Source organism: Astatotilapia calliptera, chromosome 2 (assembly GCF_900246225.1).
Source record: "Astatotilapia calliptera chromosome 2, fAstCal1.2, whole genome shotgun sequence".
Classification (NCBI taxonomy): domain Eukaryota; kingdom Metazoa; phylum Chordata; class Actinopteri; order Cichliformes; family Cichlidae; genus Astatotilapia; species Astatotilapia calliptera.
In genome coordinates, this window is record NC_039303.1 from 29102160 (window position 1) to 29125926 (window position 23767).

The window sequence follows — 23767 nt, forward strand, 5'->3', positions numbered from 1 at the left end:
GTAAATCCAGTTATGGTCAAGTGGAAATGAATTGTGCCGATAGCATCTATTTTTCTTTTTTTTGTCTTCCCAAATCATCAAGATAAAACAAACCCCATCAAGAAAACATGCAAAATCAAACTCTGCTTCTGTCTCATTATTTTAGTCACCAAAATCTTATGTCACTCTAATATCCACAAGCTTTATACCCTAAATTGTCTCTTCCCCCATACAATCATTTACATATGCTCGATTATTACAATCACTTCATTCGTCGTTAAAGGAGATGGTAAGTTTTTGCCTTTTCTTTTTTTTTTTTAAGTTTCTCATTCATCGAAACGATTGAAACATTTTTATGCCATTTGGTGGGCAGCTGCCAGCTGCATGATCTTGGTGCTTTTCTCATTCATCTGTCAGATATCCGTGACCACAGTCCTGGGAGGCTACAGCAGCTCATCCAGTTGAGTTCAGAAGGAGACAGAAGTGGAAAGAAAAACTGGCGAGGGCTTCCGTTACTAGTTTGTAAATAGAAATGTGATTTTTGTTTTCATCTTCTTGGTAATCCCGTATCCTGTCTGTATGATGTGCGATCGAGTAATCCATCTGTCTCAGAAAATCCACATACAGGAGGAATTATGTTCCACGTGGACAAAGTAGTGTCAAAGTTCAACAGTTGACGCCAGCTTTTCCCTTCTTTCACACAAAACAGGTGAATTTTCTTTTTTCTTTTTTTCTTTTTTTTAATCGTCAGGCAAGAATGGTTTTTCTTTCCTTTAATCTGTGTTGATGTTTGTTATACTGTATGTACATCGTTGGTTACCATGGCTGGTACTGATTAAGTGCTATTGTGGCGAAAGTGTGAGTGGCTTCCAGGCTGGGGAGGGGTGCAGTGGTCAGAGGTGACGGTCATTGCTGGGGGAGTTCTGATGGCTGTTTCTTGGGTTTCAGAGTGTCTATGAGAGACTGGACGCCGCGTTTCACGCTAGTGGTCACCCGCCGGGTCACTGAGTCTGCAGACGGCGAGGAGGAAGAGCCAGCACGCTGGGAGGGCGGCCGTGCTACCAGGCACTTCTGGTACCGAAGCTGAGAAGGAGAAGGGAAAGGTTTTTGTGAGGAAGTGTTGGAAATATTCCAACCAATGTCAAAAGTGCTAAACAAAGAAGAAAAAAATGTGAAACTAGCTGCAACAAAATCCAACACATACACTTTTACACTTCATTTTTAGTGCTTACCACACAAGCTGCCTGGACAGCCTCAGATACACTGCCTGCATTGGGTTCACACCAGAACACGTGACACTGGAAATGCTGGCTTCCAGTGTCCATAATGAAGGCAAATGAATGAACATCCCGTCCCACGCCCATGAAGGACAGAAAACGGACACGACACTCCACCAGTACCTCCTCTTCCTCCTCCTGCGCAGCCATGAAAGAGGACAGTTAGACTTTGCTCTCTGCCTGACAAGTACATTCACAACAAATATTCCCTTGCCTTTTCTTTGATGACTGCCAACGTGGTATCAGCGATGCTCAGTATAACAGGAGTCCAGTCCTCTTTGCCTGTAGAGGACACGAGGCTGTCTATGGCGCCATTTATGATGTCCATACCTGGTGACATAACGCAGGAGAGTCTCAGCAGTTTAGGATCTAAGAATCTACTACACGAGGTCTTCCAGTGGGTGTTTGAGTTTACCTATAGGTCGAGACACAGACGTCATCCCCAGATAGTGCACATGAAACTTTTGCACCAACTCGGTCTTTGGCATGGGAAACTCTGCAGGGAGAAACACAAAAACACAAATTTTAACACTCACACACACACACACACACACACACACACACACAGCCCCCAAGAGATTTAATCACGTGACAACATCTAAAGCAAATTTTCAAAAGAGTAGTCCACACATGATAATTGGCTTAAAGTGCAGAAATAAACAAACACTGCTGAATATTTTAATATACTGGGGCACTGTTCACATGATTAGAGCACAAAAAACACAGAAGCATGTAAGCTTAAGCGAGCTGGAGTGGTTTCCCTATGAAAACACAGCTTTGCCTGCTTATATGATCGCCTTTAGGCAGAAAATAGTGTCGTACGCAATGTTGTTGTATCACCTGCATCTCAGTTGGCACAAATGTTTGCATCATCTATCTAATAATGTGTGTAATTAGCTTTAAAAGTTATGGAAAACTCTTTGACTGTCAGTACGGGGTTTAAATTTGTACACACAGAGGCTTTAATGTGCAGTACTGTACAAAAGCCTTGAGACATCCCTCATTCCTTTATATTTTGCCAGGAAAAAGGAAAATATTTGAAAACATACATGAAAATACAGTTTAACAGGCAAAAACAGACTCTGTACAATACTAACTGGCTTAACAGTCAATATTTGGTAAGAGCACCTTTATATTTCTACACAGTCTGAATTCTCTTAGGGAAGATTCCTTCTAATTTCTGTAAGTAGTCTTCAGAAATAGTTATCCAGGCTTTTTAAAGGACATTCAAAGCTCTTCTTAGGATTTTGGCTGCCTTTTGTTCTGTTCTCTATCAAGGTGCTCCCACACTGATGATCTGGGGAAGCAACTCCATGACTGATAATGCTGCATTGTGTGTTTTCCAGTTATGCCTTTACTGCAATGATAGTGTGCTTTTATCATTATCGTGCTAAAAAATTATGCCATTGTTAAAGACTTTCCACATAGTATTGCCTGATCAATAATCTGACGATACTACTCGTACGTTCAGAATTGCATCAGATCTCCAAGAGGAGCTCCAACAATAATGGATAAAATAGCCTGCATTGTGTTTTACACAGTCCTGTGTCATGTCTTTGCTAGATATTTCGCTTAATGAGATGATTTTCACGTACACGTCACTTCTTTTTTTGTTCTCCACTTGTCCAGTTTCTTAATTATTAATGATTAAGGAGATTCTGCACATCATGCAAAGATGTGCAAAGTTTTCAGCTAATAGCTCTTTGGGAATCATGTTGGTGCAAACGTACTATTTTATGCCTGTCAAACCATATTATTTTTGGCATTTTTCACAGATTCAACTCAAGAAATGGGAAGAAATGATGTGTGAATTTAATTTGCTTCTCACATAAAAATTCTTGCATAATCAGGCCCCATCTTCTCTTAAAGACCTCATCAGCATATCACCCCAATAGAGCACTTCACTCTCAGCCTGCAGGCTTACTCGTGGTTCCTAGAGTATTTAAATGTAGAATGGGAGGCAGACCCTTCAGCTTTCATGCCCCTCTTCTGTAGAACCAACTCCCAGTTTGGATTCAGGAGACAGACACACTGAATCCTCCCTTAGTTATGCCGCAATAGGTCTAGGCTGTTGGGTCTTCCACTGAGTGTTTTTCTTCTTCATTCCCCTTTTTTCACTTATTGCATGTTTATTCACCACTCTGAATTTATTCATCAATTATTATTAATCTCTAGCTCTCTTCCACAGTATGTATTTGGTCCTGTCTTCCTCCCCTCACCCTCAATAGCTTGCAACAGAAGGCTGCTCTTCCATGAGCCTAGTTCTGCTGGAAGTTTCTTCCTGTTAAAAGCGAGTTCATCTTTCCCACTGTCACCACGTGCTAGCTAGTTCGTAAGTGGTTGTCTGATTACTTGGGTTTTCGCTCTATTATTTTAGGGTATTTAAAATACAATATAAAGTGGTCTCCTTGAGGCGTTGTTGCGCTATATACATAACACTGAATTAATAATAATAATAATGGATTGCATTTATATAGCGCTTTTTCGGGACCCCTCAAAGCGCTTTACAATACCACTATTCATTCACTCTCACATTCACACACTGGTGGAGGCAGCTACAGTTGTAGCCACAGCTGCCCTGGGACAGACTGACAGAGGCGAGGCTGCCATATCGCGCCATCGGCCCCTCTGGCCATCACCAGTAGGCGGTAGGTGAAGTGTCTCGCCCAAGGACACAACGACCGAGACTGTCTGAGCCGGGGCTTGAACCGGCAACCTTCCGATTACAAGACAAACACCCAACTCTTGAGCCACGATCGCCCTGAAATAGGAACTAGGGCTGCTCAATTAATCGAATTTTAATCACGATTACGATCTGGGCTTTCAACGATCATTAAAAATGACTGAGCCGATTATTGGCCCCTCCCTCATTTATCCGCGACATCTGTTCGACCAACGCCAGTTGATCTAAACGCCAGTAGATCTGGAACACCGGTCCGTGAAAATATTGTCGGGCATAAACCGTCCGTGACGCAAAAAAGGTTGGAGACCGCTGATTAAGAGGACCCGAGGGAAGCTTGGAAAGCTAAGCAGAAGTTATTTGGAGAGGAGAGTGACTGCCGTTGGTTGAAAAGAGAGGTAAAAAAAACTTCAGTGGTGTTGCACACTATTTTATATTATTTTTTAAAGTCATTGTTAACCCTTTAGATCCGGTCAGAGCAGCACGCTCCGTTTTGCATAACTATTTTTAAATCCCTGTAGAACCTGGACGTGTAAGCTAGCGCAATAATTTGTTTTGCATATGAAACCGGAGGAGTTGTACTTACATCTGATGCCATCAGTTTGTCCTCGGTCACGGTTTCCTTCCACATATAGCTTTGCAAAAATTGCATAAAAAGCGCTTGCAGGAACAAAAACATAATATTCCAGAAACACGCTTTGCCGATCCGATCAGCTGTTCGTAACACTTCCCACAGTTAAACAGACGTCAGCACGAACTGTCACATGTCCGCCATTTCCTGCCCGAAACCGGAAGTGACGTCATTTTCGCGGAAATTGTAGTTTTTTTACTTGTAGGCCTTAAAAGCCTATACTGGTCATGTTTGACTTTTCTGAATAGTTTCTGGGATGCTTAGAACTCGAATTGCACTGCTGGAAATAGTTTATTTTGATGCTGTTTTCTTTGCAAATTTGCATCATAGGATTGTTTTTTCGTTTTTCCTGCAGTATATAAAAATTGATGTATCTCCAAAATAAAACTATGAAGACACTCAAAATAAATTTCCTGTTGTAAACTATTTTTTGCAACTTTTTTGTATTTAAAGTTTTGAAGGATAAGCCTCTTAAATTTCTCCAAGTAGAAATATATGCAAAAAAAACAAAAATGATTTTCAATTTTTTTTTGTAGTTTATTGTACTTTTTTGCAATTAATGTAGTTACTATGGACTTAATGCATACATATTATTAAAATATGGGCTATAATAGTTGTATAGCAACTTGAAATGCTCCCACAAATGGCACTACAACATGTAAAAATATAATATAAGCTCTGGCGGACTTGGTTCTATGGTAGGTCTTAAAGGGTTAAATAAATATCGTCAAATAATCGAGATCTCAATTTCAGTGAAAATAATCGTGATTATCATTTTTGCCATAATCGAGCAGCCCTAATATTAGGAACTTTTGTGACAGGCTGCTAGAAACAAAGTGCCTAAAGATATCATTTAAAATTGGTTCTTTATATGTAGAAGCAACACTGGTTCACCCATGGAGTTTGTTGTATTTTATGTTTATAGTTTATACTTGAATGATTCAATAAACAAAAACATTCCTCTGAAAATGAGGGAAAAAGCAGTCAATGTTCAAAGAAAACCTTCACAAAAACCTGGAGATCTACTGCTGCTTTAAAAAAACTACAAAAAAGCCACTACTGGCTACTTCGAAGCAACATAAAGAAATGAGTGCTGACTCTGACGTTTTGCACAGTATAGTAACAATAAAAAAAATAGTGTTTTAATGGCCTTTGGTTACATGTGACCACACTAAGCCAAATCGATGTGTTCAGAGTTGAGCGCTCTTGCACCTGAAGCCAAAGCCAACAGTGACATCATGGACACAAGCAACTTAATTGCAATAGGAATCAGATAACATGGGAAGGTAGTAATTCAGAAATCTGAGCATATAGATTTACATGCGCTTACGTTGTCTCACCTTTTCAGGGCGCTAAAGCTTTCCGAACTGTACTTACACGAACAATGAATTGTGAAAGAGTTTTCTTACATTAATTCTGTTTTAAAGCAGAGCTCAGACAGGCCTGATCCGATGACAACACCGATGCGATTATCCTAGTGCTGGTGCTCATCCCAAATCATTTGGTGCTAATCTCCTCAATTGTGTCCCAACACAGGATTATGCGCTAACAGCTACCCAAAAAAGAGATCTAATCCAGGCGAAAACTGTTCCACACACAGAAGGAAAAATAAAAACCCAGCCAAGTTTTCAAGCTAACAGGCCGTTCTATCCATTTCAAGGGCAACACCTTACACTGTACCAACATTTTTAATGAAAAGTGTATGAGTTCAATCTATGAGTTCACGCAAGTTACAGCTACAAAAGATGTGAGGGATCCTCCACCATGAAGTTCTTTGATCCTGGGTTTGGGATGGGAGCTGTGGAGTACCAGGCCTCGCCTCAAAGAAACACTAATTGGGTTTTAATGAGGTCGACTGCCTCTGCGAGTGAAGAGCCGATATAGTTCTTTTATATTCTGATGTCAGAGCATCCCCCCCAACCATCATGCTCAGCAGATACGCATGGCAGCTGAAGTTATAGCAAAGGATGAATTGTGTCGTGGCTTTTTCTGCTGTCTTCCTATAATTATTTGGGACTAAAAGGAACAAGCAGTGGGAATTAGTGAAATGGAAAACAGTGAATAGAATTATTGTGAGGATAAAGCTCTGTTGAGTGAGGAGTTTATGGCGAGGAGTTATTCTGGTGTCAGCGTTATGTGAATGTAAGTGAACCTAACACTGCTGTCTTTTCTTTTAACAAATGTTCACAGCTGATTCTCAGGCAGTGAGGCCATTTTTTAAGAAGCATATACGTGGTTTCAGATTTGGATAAATGCTATAAGAGAAATGATAAGCTTACAATTCCAAATGCACATAAATCTCCTTAGAGAGTTACATGAAGTTACTTTTTTTTCTCTCTTCTAAGGATAAAAAAATCCTTATCATGTAATGCTTATGTTGAAGTTCTTGGCATTATGGTTATAGTTACCCTAATTCTTTTTTCTAATGTCCTCTGAAGTGATAAACACATGACTGTGCATGCATGTACCTTGCATGGGTACGTCGGAGCCGTTCTGGGAGGAGCTGCCAGCTGCAGCCTTGGCACTTTTCCTCTCAGCCATGATCTAACGAGGAGAGAAAAATTGAAGAGTGTTTGGGTGAAAACAGGGTGAGAGGAACAGAGTGCAAAGGAAAAAAGAGGAATTTGAAAAAAGGGAACACAAGAGGACTGCAAAAAAAAAAAAAATGGAGGAAAGTGATGAAAAAGGTTTGGTTTTAAAACAGGGACAGGAGTGATAAATATTAATAAGACTAGATCATCTGACAAATCTATTTTTATCAAAGATTTACAGCTAAAACACACCAGTAACAGACTGGGTATTAGTTAGTACTAGCAGTAAATAAGTGTTTCTACTAAAGACTGTATAATAAAGATAGTTGTAACCATCATGTTTTTGCCGATCAGTTTGTGAAGACTTGTTAACATCAAAAGCAAAGGGATGATCTCAATGGAAAAAGATAAGAAGCATTTCTAACTCATATTGTAGCTAACAGTCAATCAGAAGGTAACCACTCCCTAAATCATATTTATTTTTTATTCTAAATGTGATCATAAACCATAAAATGAACATCATGCTGTGACAAATAAATTTGAAACCACCAGCTGAGACCACAAATTAAATGAGAATAGTTTCACTAAGCTCATAAAGCAAGTAAAACTTTGACTATTTGAAAGATTTTAAAAATGCATTAGCTTCACCTTTGCAACGTCCTTCTTTTATATACAGTCTGTGCTGACAATGCACTCCTTAAAAACAGGCTACAAATAAGCAGTTTCATGTCCTTCAAAAGGTAAAAAAAAATCTCATAAAACAATGAAGCAGCCAAATTTTTTAGCAAAAGGAGTAAGAATGCTATTTGCAAAGGACTATTTTCAGCCTTATAGTTGGTGCACTATTCTGAATATTTAGGTAAGCCAGGGTGTGTGGGACTGAATCCAAGTAGACTGCAGTGCTCATTTGATTGCAATGAAAGATGTCACTTCAAATAACAGTGCAGCATATTGATTTTGGAAAAAAAAAAGTTAAAACATAATGGAGAAATCAGTATTTTACATCAGTTATATGTAGCAGCTGTTTTGGTCTTCTCAGTGACATCACCTGTTACTTCTTTCCCAATTATACTTCAGTTCTGCACTTAAAGAATGGTCTTTTCTCTCTATTTTCTTGCTTTCTCTTGTGCTGCAGTGGACACACTCTTTAAAGAGTGTTGAATATTTTGCATGGTCCCTGCACTCGAGCTGCTGCACTCTTTTCCTGCTACAGATACTTGATTAATTGGAGGTGTCATTAATCAAAGTCTGTGGTGAGTCTGCAACTCTGCTCACAGGGGAACATGCAAGAAGGCACACTCACTCCCACCCTCACACACACACACCCACACACAAAGGAGGGCCATTCAGCATGCTGCGCAGCTGCAAGGCTCAGGTCACCAAGTTTTTCCCCTGCAGTAAAGAGAAAACTACCACTGTGTTTAAAATAGGTGGCGTAAAGGTGTGAAGAGTCATGGTCACATCCAGATGCACTGATGCACACTCTTCCTTCGGTTTGGGGTTCGAGATAAGAAGAAATTAAATCTTCTCTCTAAATGGGTCGATGTGCCTCAAAGGGAGTAGATCAGTTGTTCCGGGTACAGTCATTCTTCACAAGGTCAGCGCTGGCCTGAGGACACACTGATTTCTCTTTGTACATAAAGCATTATGAGTCAGTGTGTGTGTCAGTGTGAAATCTAAAGTCTCTAAACAAGTGAACTATGTCACTGACTAGGAAAAGTGCTGTGTTAGTGTTGAAAATAGTATTTGCTCTTTATGCATTACACTGCAGTACACATTGCAAGATAACACACAACTCTCCAACCATACACTCCCTTGTGGATGAGCACACGGACACCTTTGGACATCACAGATGCGCAGTTGTTCTTATTATACTTCTTTCTAGTTGGCTTGGGACACACTTGCACGTGGTGCCCTGTTAGTGAAACAGCTATGCTGGCAGCTGAAAGGTATGCGGACGTCCATGAGGAGTCACTTATTTACCCTCCGAGCTAAAAGTATGATATAAAAAGAGAATTTAGAGCTCTATAAAGTTTCAGAACTGTATTCTGTGATGATGGATGTTTATGTAGTTATGACTATGACAGTTATCAGCAGGTTGTTCTTTTTTAATATTTATTTTTTGGCCTTTTTACTTTGTTTTACTGACATAGTGACAAGCAGCAAGCAAGCAGGTCAAACCTTGGCCACTGTGGTTGCATGCAGCACACGTTCTAGAGGATGAGTTAAGTTTCTGTGTTTGTACATGTAAACATTAGCATCCATGGAGTAGGCTAAGAGCAGAACTTATGTTGGGTTTTGATTAGGAATAGCTGAGGTATTTATCACTCTTTTATGGACCAAAATGTCCATAAAAAAATGTCCATTCCCATCCCACACTTTAGGGACATATATTGAAAACTAGCACTGCACATACTCTGCAACTGCAATCTTATCATCTCGCTGTAAAGGCTTTCTGCTATCTCTCCTCACAGCCCTACTTCTCGGGAAGAGAAATCAGAAATCTTATCAGGGCACTGGAACACGCATGTGCGAATATCATCTAAGATACAGGGTTGTTATAATGACCCCCCCCCCCCCCCCCTTTATAACATCTGAGCTGATTAAAACTTCCTAGCTTGTTTCAGAGCAGGAGATAAGGAGGCAGGAGAGGTTATGATACAAACCTTGGAACAGATTTCGTGGAGACTTGTGGCGATGGCTGCGGCAGGGGTATCACATCGGAACACGTGGCACTTCAGCACCCGTGTGTTTTTGTCTCTGGCCACATAGGCGAAATCCCTGAAGCACAGACAGAAGACACATGCAGATGTGACACTCAAAGTTTATCTCAAGGCACCCTAAAAGCAGTTGAACCAAACTCTTGTTAAAGGGACAGTATTTAAAAATCTTTTAAGCTTTTTTACAGATGCTCTCTAACATTTATGATTAGAAGACAAAGGACAACTTAAAAAAAAGTGGGACAAGATAATGAAATGAAAAAGGAAGGAGCATCCAGAAAATTGAGGCACATATCTTGAGGTGAGCAACAAAGCCATTAGGGAAAAGAAATAAGCCGTGGGATGCTGAATCACTGAATTAATTTCAATATGATTCCATCTTTTCGTTTATTTACATTTTTGATGCAGTGATATTTCAGTCTAACGTGTCTTAATTCCAGATATTTGTATGCAGGAGAGTAAGGTTTTATCCACTTAGGTTTAATGCACTTAATAGCTCCTGCAAGATGGATTTTTATCAAATAGATGATATTTTTCTGCTCAAAGGCGCCTGGTATTATTCCTTGGAGATCCATGTTTGAAAATTGTTGAATATTGTGATCAAACACTCTTTAAGGGCTTCATACATCCCCCTGCAGCCACTTAGCTCAGGGACAATATGGATTCATGATCGCTAATTTGTATATTACTGTTCCTTTAGCCGTTTTTGTTTTGTTGTTTCTTGGGTTCAATTTTATCCTCATCTACAGTGTGAATATATTTGGATTACTTGCGACATCTAACACAGTGTTTCAACCAATTGTTTTCTCTCCTTTGTAACAACAGCTTTTTACTGAACTGGGTTTTACATCTTTTCCCTCTTCTGTGTTGTTAGGAGGTGATGCTTGTCCTTGGACCTGTCCAGCCCTCTCCCTGCACCTGTTTGCTTTATCTTCTGTTCAGCGATGTAAAAAGGGGCTAGAAAAGAGAACACGCACAAGAACTAAAATCCACAAATGACAGCAACATTATTATGCCCATTTTGCATCATGATGTATTTACCTCTTCTCTAAGAACTTCTTTTGGGGCTGTGTCTAATTAGCTGAGTCACAAACTGCAGCTTCATTATTTGCGTCATTTACATGTTGCCTCGAGCTGTGCAGGCATTCACGTTAGGACCAGTCTCTTCATAGCAAAAACTGTATATAAAAGATGGGCATGTATTATGGGGTCTGAAAAGTGAAGCTATTACAGGAAGTGTTTTAAATCTGCATTCTTTTGCAGATTATGACTCATTTTTCTTAATGTATTACCTCAGTAAACATGCTTTTGATGAATTTATGATGTCATTCAAGTCTAATTTAGTATAGTATAATATGATTTCTGTAAATTATTACTCAACTAAGTGTTAAATTGATGCTAAACCATTGTGGTGTGGCTACCTTGCGATTGACTAGTTGCTACCAAATGCACATGCAGTGTCCACAGCTTTGCTGGTCATATCCACACCCTGCTTATAATGTCTAACAACCAAGATGGTGACAAGCAAATAGCTTGCTGTGAATATGTCCATCTTTTATATACAGTCTATGGTTCATATTGAACTGAACTGGAGGTGGCAGTTGCCAATATTGGATAAAATGACAAACACTTGGGCTTATGCAAATATTTAGGCAGACGTGTGTGTGTGCGTGCGTGTCCTTGAAGAAACTTCATGGCAAGAGCTTCTCAGTGGTGTCACACTGCAGCGTAAAATGAGGAGTATGAGGGTGATATTGAGGGAGGAAACTCGGCTAAGAAAGAAACTTTATTCAGTGTGGGTGGCAGATGAAAACCAGCCACATGTGGGAAATGCTACATACACACATACGCGCACAGACAAGATGAAAGACACATCTCTTCCCCATTAACAGGTGAGACAAGCGGAGGAACAAAAGGTAGGAGGATGTGTTTCCAGCTAGAACAGAAACAAATGAGTAATCGGTGAATACAGAGTGAAGCCAAAACAGATGGCAGTGTCACCAGATGCACACACATACATTGAACACTTCAGAATAACCACAGGCACAAACAGAAATACGCCAAACACTGCCATTTATCACAGCAGGCTCTTTGTGTTTATGAGTCCATTATCTGGCCCGTCTCTTCTGCTTAATTGTGTGCTCACACACTGTAAGTCGATAATGCTCTCTGATTGTGGCCACAAAGGAAAGTGCAATATGATGTGTGACTGAGTGTGTGTGTGTGTTTGGTGTCCAGTACACTTCATTCTGGGACATCTGAGCAGTGCGTCACCAAAGCAGCATGAGTGGCCTTGCTTCGCATACTACAAATGGTTCTTTTATGACTTCTGTATCCTCTCTCAGGGATCACAATGCTATAAAACAGCATGCAACTCTTAATAGGAAACAGCCCGTGGCCAGTCTGGCTCGCTGACGATTTGACACCAGTGATTTAGACTTTCAGTAGTCGGTCCTGCACTCTTGTAAAGAGCAACAGTGACTCTAGGCGAAGCAAAGCCACTGATTTGAAGCCTGAAGTGACAAATGTGATCGCACACAAGGGCGGGAGCCCTGACACAACGATTACAGAAAACAGCTGAAGAGCAAGATCGCACGTGAGCACGGCACAAAGAGCAGTTACCTTTCTCTGTGTCCCCGGAAGCAGAAGGAGGCAGAAGGAGGGCAAGAGGGGTTGTTGAAGAGATGGTGGTTAAAAATAGAAAGAAAGAAAATAAAGGTGATGGTTGTAAAGGAAACATAACATAAGGAATAAAAATAAATGTGTTAAAGGAAGAGTGTGGGACATAAAAAGACACATAAGAGTGGTGGGATGGGAAAGTTATATTATGGGAGAAGATGAAAACCAACAAAAAAGCAAAGTGAAAATGATGGTGAGGATAGGGAAGGCAAAGACACAACAGCAGCGTTAATACACAAAACATACAGAGTCAAAAACAGAGACAATGTTCTTTCGCTTCAGTCACCGCCTTCCCGTTAGGTGATGTATGTGTGTACTTTTCATTTCAGCGGATTAGCATTCTGCAACATTATATCGCAGGAAACCTTTCTTGTGGCTGCATACTTGCGTACCACACACACACACACACACACACACACACACACACACACACACACACACACACACAGGCGCGTGAACCCACCCTACCCCATTTCCCTCTACCTTTTCCTTCTCCCAGTGTCTTTCATTCGGCTCTTTGCTTCTGCTCTTTAATCTTGCTTTCACTTCCCTGAGCCGTCTCCATCTCTCACTCTTTCACTCACTTTTTCTTCCACACCAGGAGACATCCACCTCACAAAAAACCCCCAAAACAAAACATGCAACATAGAATGATTCACATCGAGAGCGTAACTCATCACAGCTGCACGCAATATAGGCTGTGATGCTCTACTATCAGAAACACTACAAAGAGGCACAGGCTGAATGAAGAACAGAGGGCTAATTCAAACATTGACTGCCTTTGATTCTTTGATGATCCACTTTGTAAGAAGCTGTGCGTGTGTGTTGGTGTAGACGTGTGTGTGTGTGTGTGTGTGTGTGTGTGTGTGTGTGTGTGTGTGTGTGTGTGTGTGTGTGGAGGGTAGAACAGCTGGTAGATTATTTCAAACAGGAATCCTATCTTCATTGTCAGAGCATCAGAACTGCTGCTGATCTCCAAACAGCCTTTATTCATGCAGACCTACTAACACACACACACACACACACACACACACACACACACACACACACACACACACACACACACACACACAGGCGCGTGAACCCACCCTACCCCATTTCCCTCTACCTTTTCCTTCTCCCAGTGTCTTTCATTCGGCTCTTTGCTTCTGCTCTTTAATCTTGCTTTCACTTCCCTGAGCCGTTTCCATCTCTCACTCTTTCACTCACTTTTTCTTCCACACCAGGAGCCATCCACCTCACAAAAAACCCCCAAAACAAAACATGCAACATAGAATGATTCACATCGAGAGCGTAACTCATCACAGCTGCACGCAATATAGGCTGTGATGCTCTACTATCAGAAACACTACAAAGAGGCACAGGCTGAATGAAGAACAGAGGGCTAATTCAAACATTGACTGCCTTTGATTCTTTGATGATCCACTTTGTAAGAAGCTGTGCGTGTGTGTTGGTGTAGACGTGTGTGTGTGTGTGTGTGTGTGTGTGTGTGTGTGTGTGGAGGGTAGAACAGCTGGTAGATTATTTCAAACAGGAATCCTATCTTCATTGTCAGAGCATCAGAACTGCTGCTGATCTCCAAACAGCCTTTATTCATGCAGACCTACTAACACACACACACACACACACACACACACACACACACACACACACACACACACACACACACACACACACACACACACACACACACACACACACACACACACACAAGTAGAGACACATGGAGACTAAATCAACACTTGTAGAAACTACCTAAAAGCTCTAACTCACCACATGTAAATGCATCTGCACACGTTTTAAAATGCATTGCTTTCTCATTGTGTTTGAATTTCATTCATGATTTTTTTCCTCACCCTGTTCCCATTATCTCGGATTCTACGGCCTTCTGTTCCATTTCAAATTCAGGCTCCCTGCTTTATTCGCTGTCTGTCACTTTGGAATTGCATTTCAGAGTCAGAAATTCTGAATGGCCCAAAAGTGACTGCTCTCCATTTACTTCAAAAATGAAAGCCTGTTGTTCTCGCGCCAGAACTAATTCATGTGTCAGTCTCAACTAGTTACAAGTGTTTTATTACTGATGAAAAAACTACATGAAAAGCCAAATAGAGTCTCACATTAACAAAACCTACAGTACTGTCACGATCACACCACATATATTTAGACTTTTACAGCCAGTCTGAGGATAACTTGGCTACATTTTTCTTCCTGCGGTGTCATTTCATTAACACTCAGCTGCATTTTTAACAGTTGCATGTGTTGTTTTTTAAAGAGGAAAAGATGACATTTTCTGATGTAACTTAAGTGTTTCGGGTGTCTCAGTTCTACAGTCACTCATTGAAAATGTCAGTAAAGCCACTGACCCACAGTGGGTGTTTTTGAGTTTGGCAGGTGACTTTTGGTAACCTTTGTAAGCTGTAATCACAGCACTAGTTTTAAATTACACATCTGTTAAACTGTATGACAAACAGAGACAACTAACATGTGAACTTGGCTTTCCTCCAACACTGTGCGAGTTTCTAAAGCTAGTTTAAGTGAGCCAGAAGCAGATGCAACTGACTTTAACTGGAACCCAGTCCCCGGAATTACCACCTCCAAGTCTAAGGACATGGTTCTCAGCTGTTAAATCATGAGTTCTGCCCTAAATTTTAATCACAAGTTAGGAATATGCAGTTCACTATTTAATGAGGATGTTTAACTTGTCAGTAGTGGTGAAGACAGAGTTGGGCGAGGCCAAAATATCTGGGTAGTGACCAAAAAAATAATAAGATTGTGGATTCAAGCAGCAGAAATGAGTTTCCTCCAAAGGGCTTCTTGGTTCGAAGCTCAGTCATTTGATAGGAACTTAACAACTACTCCACATCGAAAGCTCAGGTGTTTCAAACATGTCGAACTTAGAGGAGACCCCAGGATAGAACTAGGACATACAGGGGGTTTGGGCATGATTAGACTTTTGGCCCTGCAACCCAGATGCAGGTAAGTGGTAAAAGATGACTCAATCTATCCATTTATCTTGTAAAAAGGAAAAGGATGAGGATTGTTGCTTTTAACTGAATGACACACAGATTTCATAGACGTCGGAGGGCATTTTAGAGGGAAAAGTTAAGGAAGAGGATAGAGAGGTAAGATCTCAAGAGAGGAGAGTTATTGGCCAGAAAGTCAAAATGAAAGTGGGAGTGGAGAAGAGAGGAATGGAAATAGGGCTGGATGGTGAAGGAGGAGGTGGAAAGGGGAAAAAAATAGGTAAAAAAGAGGTACGAGATGAAAGGTGTGAAAGCACCAAAGCAGAAAGATGAGTTAAAGCAAGCCTCCCACCACTCGTGCGTTCTTTTTTTCTCTCTCTCTGTGCCGCACACACCTCCAGAGCTCAGTAAAGGATGACTGACTCACTACTACCAATCGCTCTTTGATCCTGATGGCTGCGAGGCAGCCTCGGCTGAAGACGATGTGTAAGACTCCGAGAATAAATGAGGTCACGGCTGCAGATGTGCGCTGAACTGGGTTTGAGAACGTCACAAAGAACTGTCAGTGTCTGCAGAGATGACAACTGTCACCTCCATCATGGTTCTAAGAGCACGATGTGTAGTACTAGTCTACAGCCGAAGGAGAATCCCATCCTGGCATGCCTAAACATGGCTTAGGTTTGTCATATTAATACTGGGATCATATCTCCATTTTATAAGATTCTGATTAAAAATGTAAGGGGAAAAAAGTTGGATCAAAAATGTATAATCCACAACAGTCTAGATCTAGTTCCAGAGGGTGGATGTACAACTCGTGTCTTAGGATACATTTATAATGGGTAAAGAATTTGCAGTCAATATGGTTATTAATTGGAAGTGTAAAAGCCATACATGTCATTAACCATATTTATTTATTTATGCTAATGAGTACATTTAATGTGACTTTGCAAAGTTTGTGGTTTTGTACACATACACACACACAAGTGAGGAGTAAGGATGGCGCAACAGGACACAGGAAGCAAGAGAAAGATTTCAAATAGAAATGTGCACATCCACAGTCTTTGTTATCTACACACACACACACATACAGTAAATCAAGTATTGAAGGTAAATTAGCAATAACTTCTTTCAAAAGTGGGGCTGGGAGAATAATTTCTTTAGATTTTTCGTCAAACAGCAATCAAAATGCTCGATAATTTTGCTGACAGCAGGATATTATTTAAATTTAAGTAGTTTTGAAAACTTTACAGTAAGCAGCTTCACAATGCATCTTCGGTTGCAGGAATGGTGTAATAAAGCTAAACTGTCCCAATACTGGTGCAGTAAAAGAGGCTGTTTAAGAGGCAGTCAAAACAGCACACATGTAACTAGTCCCCGACCAGCTCTGCAGCTCTTTCTTCTGCTCTGTAGCTTCCAGTATCGCTCAGTAGAGACTCATGTCTCCTCCAAACCATCTGTCACACACACACACACACACACACGCACACACACACACACACGCACACACACACACTAACCCTAACGCACAGAGCACCGTGGCATCACACAGACTTCAATTATCAAACGGCTTTGCAGAGTGTCTGCATACTGCTGGCCGCTATGCTAATGCACTTACATATGCTAATTGCAAAGCCAAATGCTGATTTGAAACGTCTGGGCGCTCCTGTCAGCAAAAAAGTCCACCGAGAGCCAAGGTCCACACCGAAGACCAGGTGTGTGCGTCGTATGCATGTGTTGTGTTACTCTTCCTATTGACTGCAACAGAAAAACTTCCTTTTATTATTGATACTGTTGTGACGTTGGCTGGAGTCCAAAGCAGACGTGGATCTGATCCATTTTCAGCCCCGAACTGTGACAGATGTGCGACACTGAAACAACAGCTAGAAAGCGATTTAGAGGATTGCCCTTTCATCATGCTGCAAAGAGAATAACAAAAGAGCTGTCAGGTATATTGATATTTGGAAACAGTTTCCTTCCAATTATTCTACTTTTTTTGAACTGTTGAGTGAGTCTCTTTGTTTGCTAGCTTACTTGAAAATCTGATGCAAGATAAAATCATCCACAGTAAGGAAATGCACAATTAAACCTGACTAATTTTATCAGTGCAAATTCTCGACTTCCATAAAAAAATTGATGTTAATACTGGAAGACAAATTTAGAGATAACAGTTCTGTTTACTGGTCTACAAATGCTTTCATAGCCATTCTAAGCTGCTTACAGACAATTATAATCTGCACATGTTAGTCAAAACTCAGTTAACTTTCCAGCACAAAAGCTGTTTTGTTTTTTTGTTTTTTTTAAATTGGACCCCTGAGTGTCGATAATTGTGTTTGCAAAAAACAGCAAATGTGGCTCATCACGGCAGTAAATTGTAGTTTATTGTAATGGAATGCAGAATATGGTGATAAAAAAGGGCATAAAAATCAAAGATAAAAACCAGATACATGAGGCACAAAGTGCACACTTTACAAAGCCTTTACAAATAGGACTGTACTGAGCTGCTGACAGTAATTAGCTTAGTTTTATTGCAGTATTGATGCTGTGTTGTGGTGCGCAGTCAGGTATTTACTGCACCGACTTATCAACAGAACATCAGCATTGGCTGATATTCGCCTTGTTGACTGCCATTTACTGATGGCAGAGGCTGCCGTTTATTTGTTGTGTGTCATCAGTTTTGTAGTCCTCGTGTCCGTCCGGTGTTTTAAATAGTCACAGTCACGTAAAAAGGGAAGTACATCCTCTTTTGATTCTAAGATTTTATGCGTCTGGGTGAACAATGATAAATGACATATTATAGTATACCGTTACTGCGTGCATAGAAACTAACAGGGTGAATCAAATACCTCTGATTAACTGATCGTAAGGAGGTCTGAGCACCTTTATAAAAGCAGATGTTTTGGAAGTTTGTTGTGTTGGTTAATAAAATGCCAAGAAACAGAGAAATCAGCAGCGATCTTAGAGAAACTGTTGCCGCCCATCAGTCTGGGCAGGGTTATAAGGACTTTTCTGAACAATTTAACTGTAGATTTTCCATAATTCTACAGTAAAAAAGAATTTTCACAAGTGGAAAACATTCAAGACAGCTGCCAAACTTCCCAGGAGTGGGCATCCCCGGAAACACACCCCGAGGTCATGCTCAGACTGTACAGGCCTCAGGTAGCATGTTAAATGTTAAAATTCATGATGGTACAACTGAACAGGTATCGGTTGTGTGGAATTGTAAACAAATATCAACACAGTGTTTTAAGTTATGTGTTCGTCTGAGGTGGAACCATATTTTAAACCTAGTATAAAATCCAGATAAATCTAGATAAATTATTATTATGTCTTGATACATAAAATCTTAGAATTTCTTTTTCACATGACACAATTTATGAGTCGATAAATTAGTTGTGATCAGGATTTGTTTGTTTCACCGCACAAAATGAGAAAAATGGGAAAATCCAGTTGTAGAAAACATGCATCTCCAGTATTTTTAGTTGTGTATAGATTAGTAAAAAAAAAAAATCAATCATTGCCCATTTACACCTTTGATAATTAGTTGATATAATTTTGCATAATGACTTGGATGAAGTGGCCCATTAGATATTTTATTTAGAAATATGTGGTTAATAGCAGCAGTTTTTAACAGAAAACTTTGTGCTGAAATATAGAGGAAAATAACATTTATAACGCTCGATCTTATAAGTGTTAAAGCTCCCAGTACATTTTTTGTGTACTTTTCCTTTGTCATTCTTTTTCTTTATGTTGGATTTCGCTGCACTTTCCGCCTTCTCTTACCTACAGAATCATATCTTTCAGTTCTTTGGAGAAGACATAACTGTGATTTAGGACAATGTAACTAAAGTTGACTTGCTGACATGTAGCTACCTCATATATGTTGTTGGCATATGCTTTTGCATATAAACTGAAATATCTGAGGTGATGAGCAAACACTGATATACATGTAGCATCGGTCTCCTTATTCCAGAAAACGTGGAACTGCTCCTTCTAATAGCAGGCATCAAAGTGATAAAAAATACAAAAGAGAGTCCATGTTTTGAGCTAATTTGGAACTAAGTGAAAGCAGCATCACTTAAACCTCTTCCACAGTTGTACTCCGACACTTAAACCTGTGTGCGACAGCTGAACAGGGTAAACCCCTCTGCGACCTGGTGAATTAGTCATGACCCACAGCCATTAGAGCCTAATGTAAAATGTCTGCACGTAATTACCATCCTACACCGTAAACTTGTTTACAGCACCAAGATGAGAAGCAAAACGAGCACCCGGGGCTTGAGTCCCCCCCCCTCCAACCTCCTCTGCATCAGAGGTACCACATGACACATACTCCTTGTTTCTCTAGGCACACATATACACACTCACAGGCAGAGAGACAAGAACACACTATCACCAATATTGCCAGAGGCGGCAAAGAACTGGGACAAAATCAAGTCGAAATAAAAATAAAACTCTTGTCTACGGTGTATTAAGCAGCGAACGCGGCGCACGACGCTGCCTGTGCGAATTGAGCAGCCAGTTGATGTTGTTTACAGCAGCAGCTACGCCTGCATTTGATTCATCCTCAAGCAACACATGTAAAACATTTTACAAATGCACAAATGACAATCTGAATGGTTATTAATATTTTACGCGCAGAACGCCAACTTCACAGATCTTCAGACGGCTTTCTGCGCATACAAACGCCTCAAAATATTTGAGCATCTTCTGCCTTGGCGGATAAATATGTGCACGCTCACACATATCCAAAAAAGCTGCGTTTAAATTGGGTCATATAGAGTGGATTACAGAGGGGTGTAATTTCTAGGAAGACTTTTTTTTTCATCTAAATAATAAACATTTTCTCCCCCCTTGATTACAGCTCAGACATTTCCCCCCTGTATACACTCTATACGGCACTATATACAGCATGGTTTTAAATGACTGAGCAGAAGGATAACTCAAAATACATTTGAGGCCAATTTCTCTTCACAAAAAAAAAAAAAAAAATGTTATACTGAGAGGAAGGAAAACACGCAACCCCAGTTTATTTTGATGCAGCTTTGTGACCCAAATCCGAGCATTCGTTGAGGCAGAGAGGCAAACGAGGGAGGGAAGGAGGGGCAACATGCAGAGGGAGCACACACAGTACCCATGTGTCAACACTCGTCATTTTTCATTACATATTTAAGAGTAGAGTTAGGTGGGTGGGTGAGACAGACAGACAGACAGAGAGAGAGAGGGGAACAAGAGATGAGTGGGGGGAGGAAAAAAGAGGGATGCTGGGTGGACGAGAGAGCAGGGGAAAGATGATGTCCTGCTGTTCTCTCTGCTCTTGATCATTTATACATCACAATTCACTGGTGTGTGCAACTATGTGAGCGCGTGCGTGTGTTTTCGTACATGAGCGCAATATTCTCGACAAAGCTTCAGTGAGATGTCACATCAGTGAGACGCCCCTCTTCATGTACCCTACCAACATGTGTCACAAAGTGTGGGAGAGAGCGCAGGGATTCGGTGACTAGTGGAGTGGAGTTACTGTGCCGTTTGGATCATTTGCATGTAACCTAATTAGCTGCATGTGCCATAAATCACTACATTTCCTGCACATGCGATATAGTAAACTGGAGTACACTGGATTTGCTGAATTCCTCAATGGAGCAAACACAATGCAGATAGTTGTTTTAAAGATACAGGATGCTGTGTTCAGCTTTAAAGAAATGTTGCTGCTGTTGAATTTTTCAAGTGGATTTTTTTTTTTTAAAGAACGGATCATCACTATTTCATTCCCATCTTTTTTAGCTGCAGGCAGAAATATCTGAGACCTAGCTCTTTAAATCATTGGTTCTCAAACTGTGGCATGGGCCCCACTGGTGGGGCATAGAGCCACTGCAGGTGGGGCAGGCAAAACCAGCGAAAAAATACAGAGTGGTAGTTCTTCTTGTTCTTGTTCTTCTGTTGGCTGTTCCCTTTAGGGGTCGCCACAGTGGATCATCTGCCTCCATCTCACCCTACCCCTCGCATCCTCCTCTGTTACATCAGCCCTCTGTGCGTTCTTTTTCACTACATCCATCAATCTTCTCTGTGGTCTTCCTCGTTTCCTCCTGCCTGCCAGCTCCATATTTAGGTTTGGCCAACCTAAGCTGTCCATCTGATAAATTGAATTACTAATCCATGTCCATTCTGGTCACTCCCAATAAACACTTTAACACCTCCAGCTCCACCTCCTGCCTTTTTTTGTGCCATCGTCTCCAAACCATACATTATAGCAGGTCTCGCTTTCTCTTTCCCTTTTACTGCTATCCTTCTGTCACAAGTCACCCGTTACACTCATCTCCGCCCACTCCACTCTGTCTACACTTTTCTCTACCTCTCTTGTGTACTGTCCATTGCGTTGGGTAGCTGTCAGCCTGTCCATCACCACTGCAAACAACAAGAAGCTCAGTAGGGAGAATGATCGATATTCTCTCCCTAGGAAAAACAAAAAATCACCTGGATGCTTTTATCAATAGCAGTTGTGATGTTAGACACTACTAATGCTATATTTGTTGTAATTTAACTAAAAGGCCTAATAGAAGATATAATTGAAATGATTAGAAAGTCCATCTGAAATAGTTTCATATAATATTAAAGTTTGTTTGATTTTTTGGGTATGCATTATTGGTAGACATCTGAAGATGTCACTGTGAGCATAAAGAACACTTTCCAGCGTTTTACTGGCACTTTGTAGATAAAAAAGATGCATTTTAGAAAATAATAATCATTTTTCATTCATAATGAAAAGAATCGTTAATTACATACCCACTGAATTATTTGAGCTGTACAATTAAATGCTGTTAGATTTTCAGAGCAATTAAAACTATACTTGATTAGGGTTCCTTTATAGTTGGCTTGTAAAAGTCCACACAAGCAACAAGGGAAACAGACTCTGAGCTTTCAGAGCCGACCAATTATCCATTTAATGTTCAGCTTAGTGCTGTTATCAAATCAAGTGGACCACGAACATGTTTACCAATTAGAGGTTTTAAATCATTTCTTTGAGTTTTTGTGAGTAGAGGGAGCTGAGGTAATATTTCTAAGAAACATTAAATGTGTAAACTTTGAAAATAAATGACAGGAGGTTAATTTACCACCTGGTATAGTCATCATAGTAGACATGTCTGCTGCAGGACGGCTGAAAACGTAATCAAAAGCTCAAACAAAACAGTGTTAAAGTATTCAAATATATTCAGCTTAAACAGTCTCTGTAGTCTGAATAAATGGAAGAGCTACAGGCAGACACTGACTGCACAAGGGTCCCGCTGCGTTCAGCCTTGTATGATCAGCTAACATCAGCTCACATCTGTGCCCACCATGGCTAGGACCAGGGAGAGTTTTATCTGTGAGGAGATTTATTGGCTGGCGGGGCCAGGGAGGGAATCTATAGGGGGAACGGGAGGAGTAATCTGTCAGGAAGACAAGGATTACAGCAGGTGTGCCTAACAATGCTAATGTAAGACAGAGAGTTAAAAAGCAAACTGAGAGAGAAAGAAGGAAGCTTTTTTTTGCAAAGCTTATTGTTTGTAATTCTCTGTCTGTGTGAATGCATGTGTGTGTCTGTGTGTGTGTGTGAGACATTGGACTGTGGGTTGGAGAGAGATGAGGGGACACAACATCATAATGACCCTTTGGAGAATGAGGGTTTCTGGGTTGCTGGGTGGACACATCCTGACAAGGGCTGCGTGTATGTGTGCGGAGAAGTGGGAGTGATGGATTGTGGGTAAATGGAAGGAGCTGACGCAGAGGAGCGATGACTTGCCGGGAAAGAAAGACGTAGGCATAGGGCTCAAATCGGTGCAGGACTGGGGAGGAAAGGTCATCAATCACTCTGGCGTCTATCGAGTGGGTCTAGGTGTTCGGGCTCTGTCCCTGTGGGCCATCAGTGGGGTCTTGCATGTTAATTAAAGCCACAAAGGCCTTGACATCAGCAAACAGGCTGTGGTTACACTGGGGCATCATGACTGAAACAGCTCGAAGAGCGGATATGAAAAGTCAAACACGCACATGCAAACTCATTTCACTGACATAAATGGAGGAGAACGCAAGAGTGTGTTCAGCATTAAAACATTTATGATACACGGGCTCTCTTCTCTTCTCTATGCCATGCCTGTCCATAGAAGGTCAAGCAGTGGGGGGAAATAAGCGAGCGCTGGAGGGAATAGGCGAGCAGGGTCTCACTGCTCCCCACTAATGAATATGAATGAAATGTGGAATCAGTGTGCATTTGTTGGAGTGTGTTGGTATGATATGTTTCTGCTTGTGTGTGTGGGTGTGAACTCGAGCATCTGC

At 40.8% G+C, this 23767-nt stretch overlaps 1 protein-coding gene across 3 annotated transcripts in view; it reads right to left on the bottom strand.

Moving 5' to 3' along the window:
- Nucleotides 1-49: 49 nt before the first annotated feature.
- apbb2a (amyloid beta (A4) precursor protein-binding, family B, member 2a) overlaps nt 50-23767 on the bottom strand; it is a 38439-nt gene continuing 14721 nt past the window's right edge. For 2 of the 3 annotated variants that reach the window (XM_026193054.1, XM_026193059.1), the window contains exons 9-15: nt 12441-12446; nt 9765-9879; nt 7036-7111; nt 1672-1752; nt 1471-1586; nt 1212-1394; nt 50-1062 (exon numbers count right to left, since the gene is read on the bottom strand). In XM_026193054.1, coding sequence (XP_026048839.1) covers nt 886-1062; nt 1212-1394; nt 1471-1586; nt 1672-1752; nt 7036-7111; nt 9765-9879; nt 12441-12446 — 754 coding nt within the window. In that variant the 3' untranslated portion in view covers nt 50-885. The remainder of the gene's footprint in view (nt 1063-1211; nt 1395-1470; nt 1587-1671; nt 1753-7035; nt 7112-9764; nt 9880-12440; nt 12447-23767) is intronic. The other variant, XM_026193066.1, reaches the window with a different exon arrangement.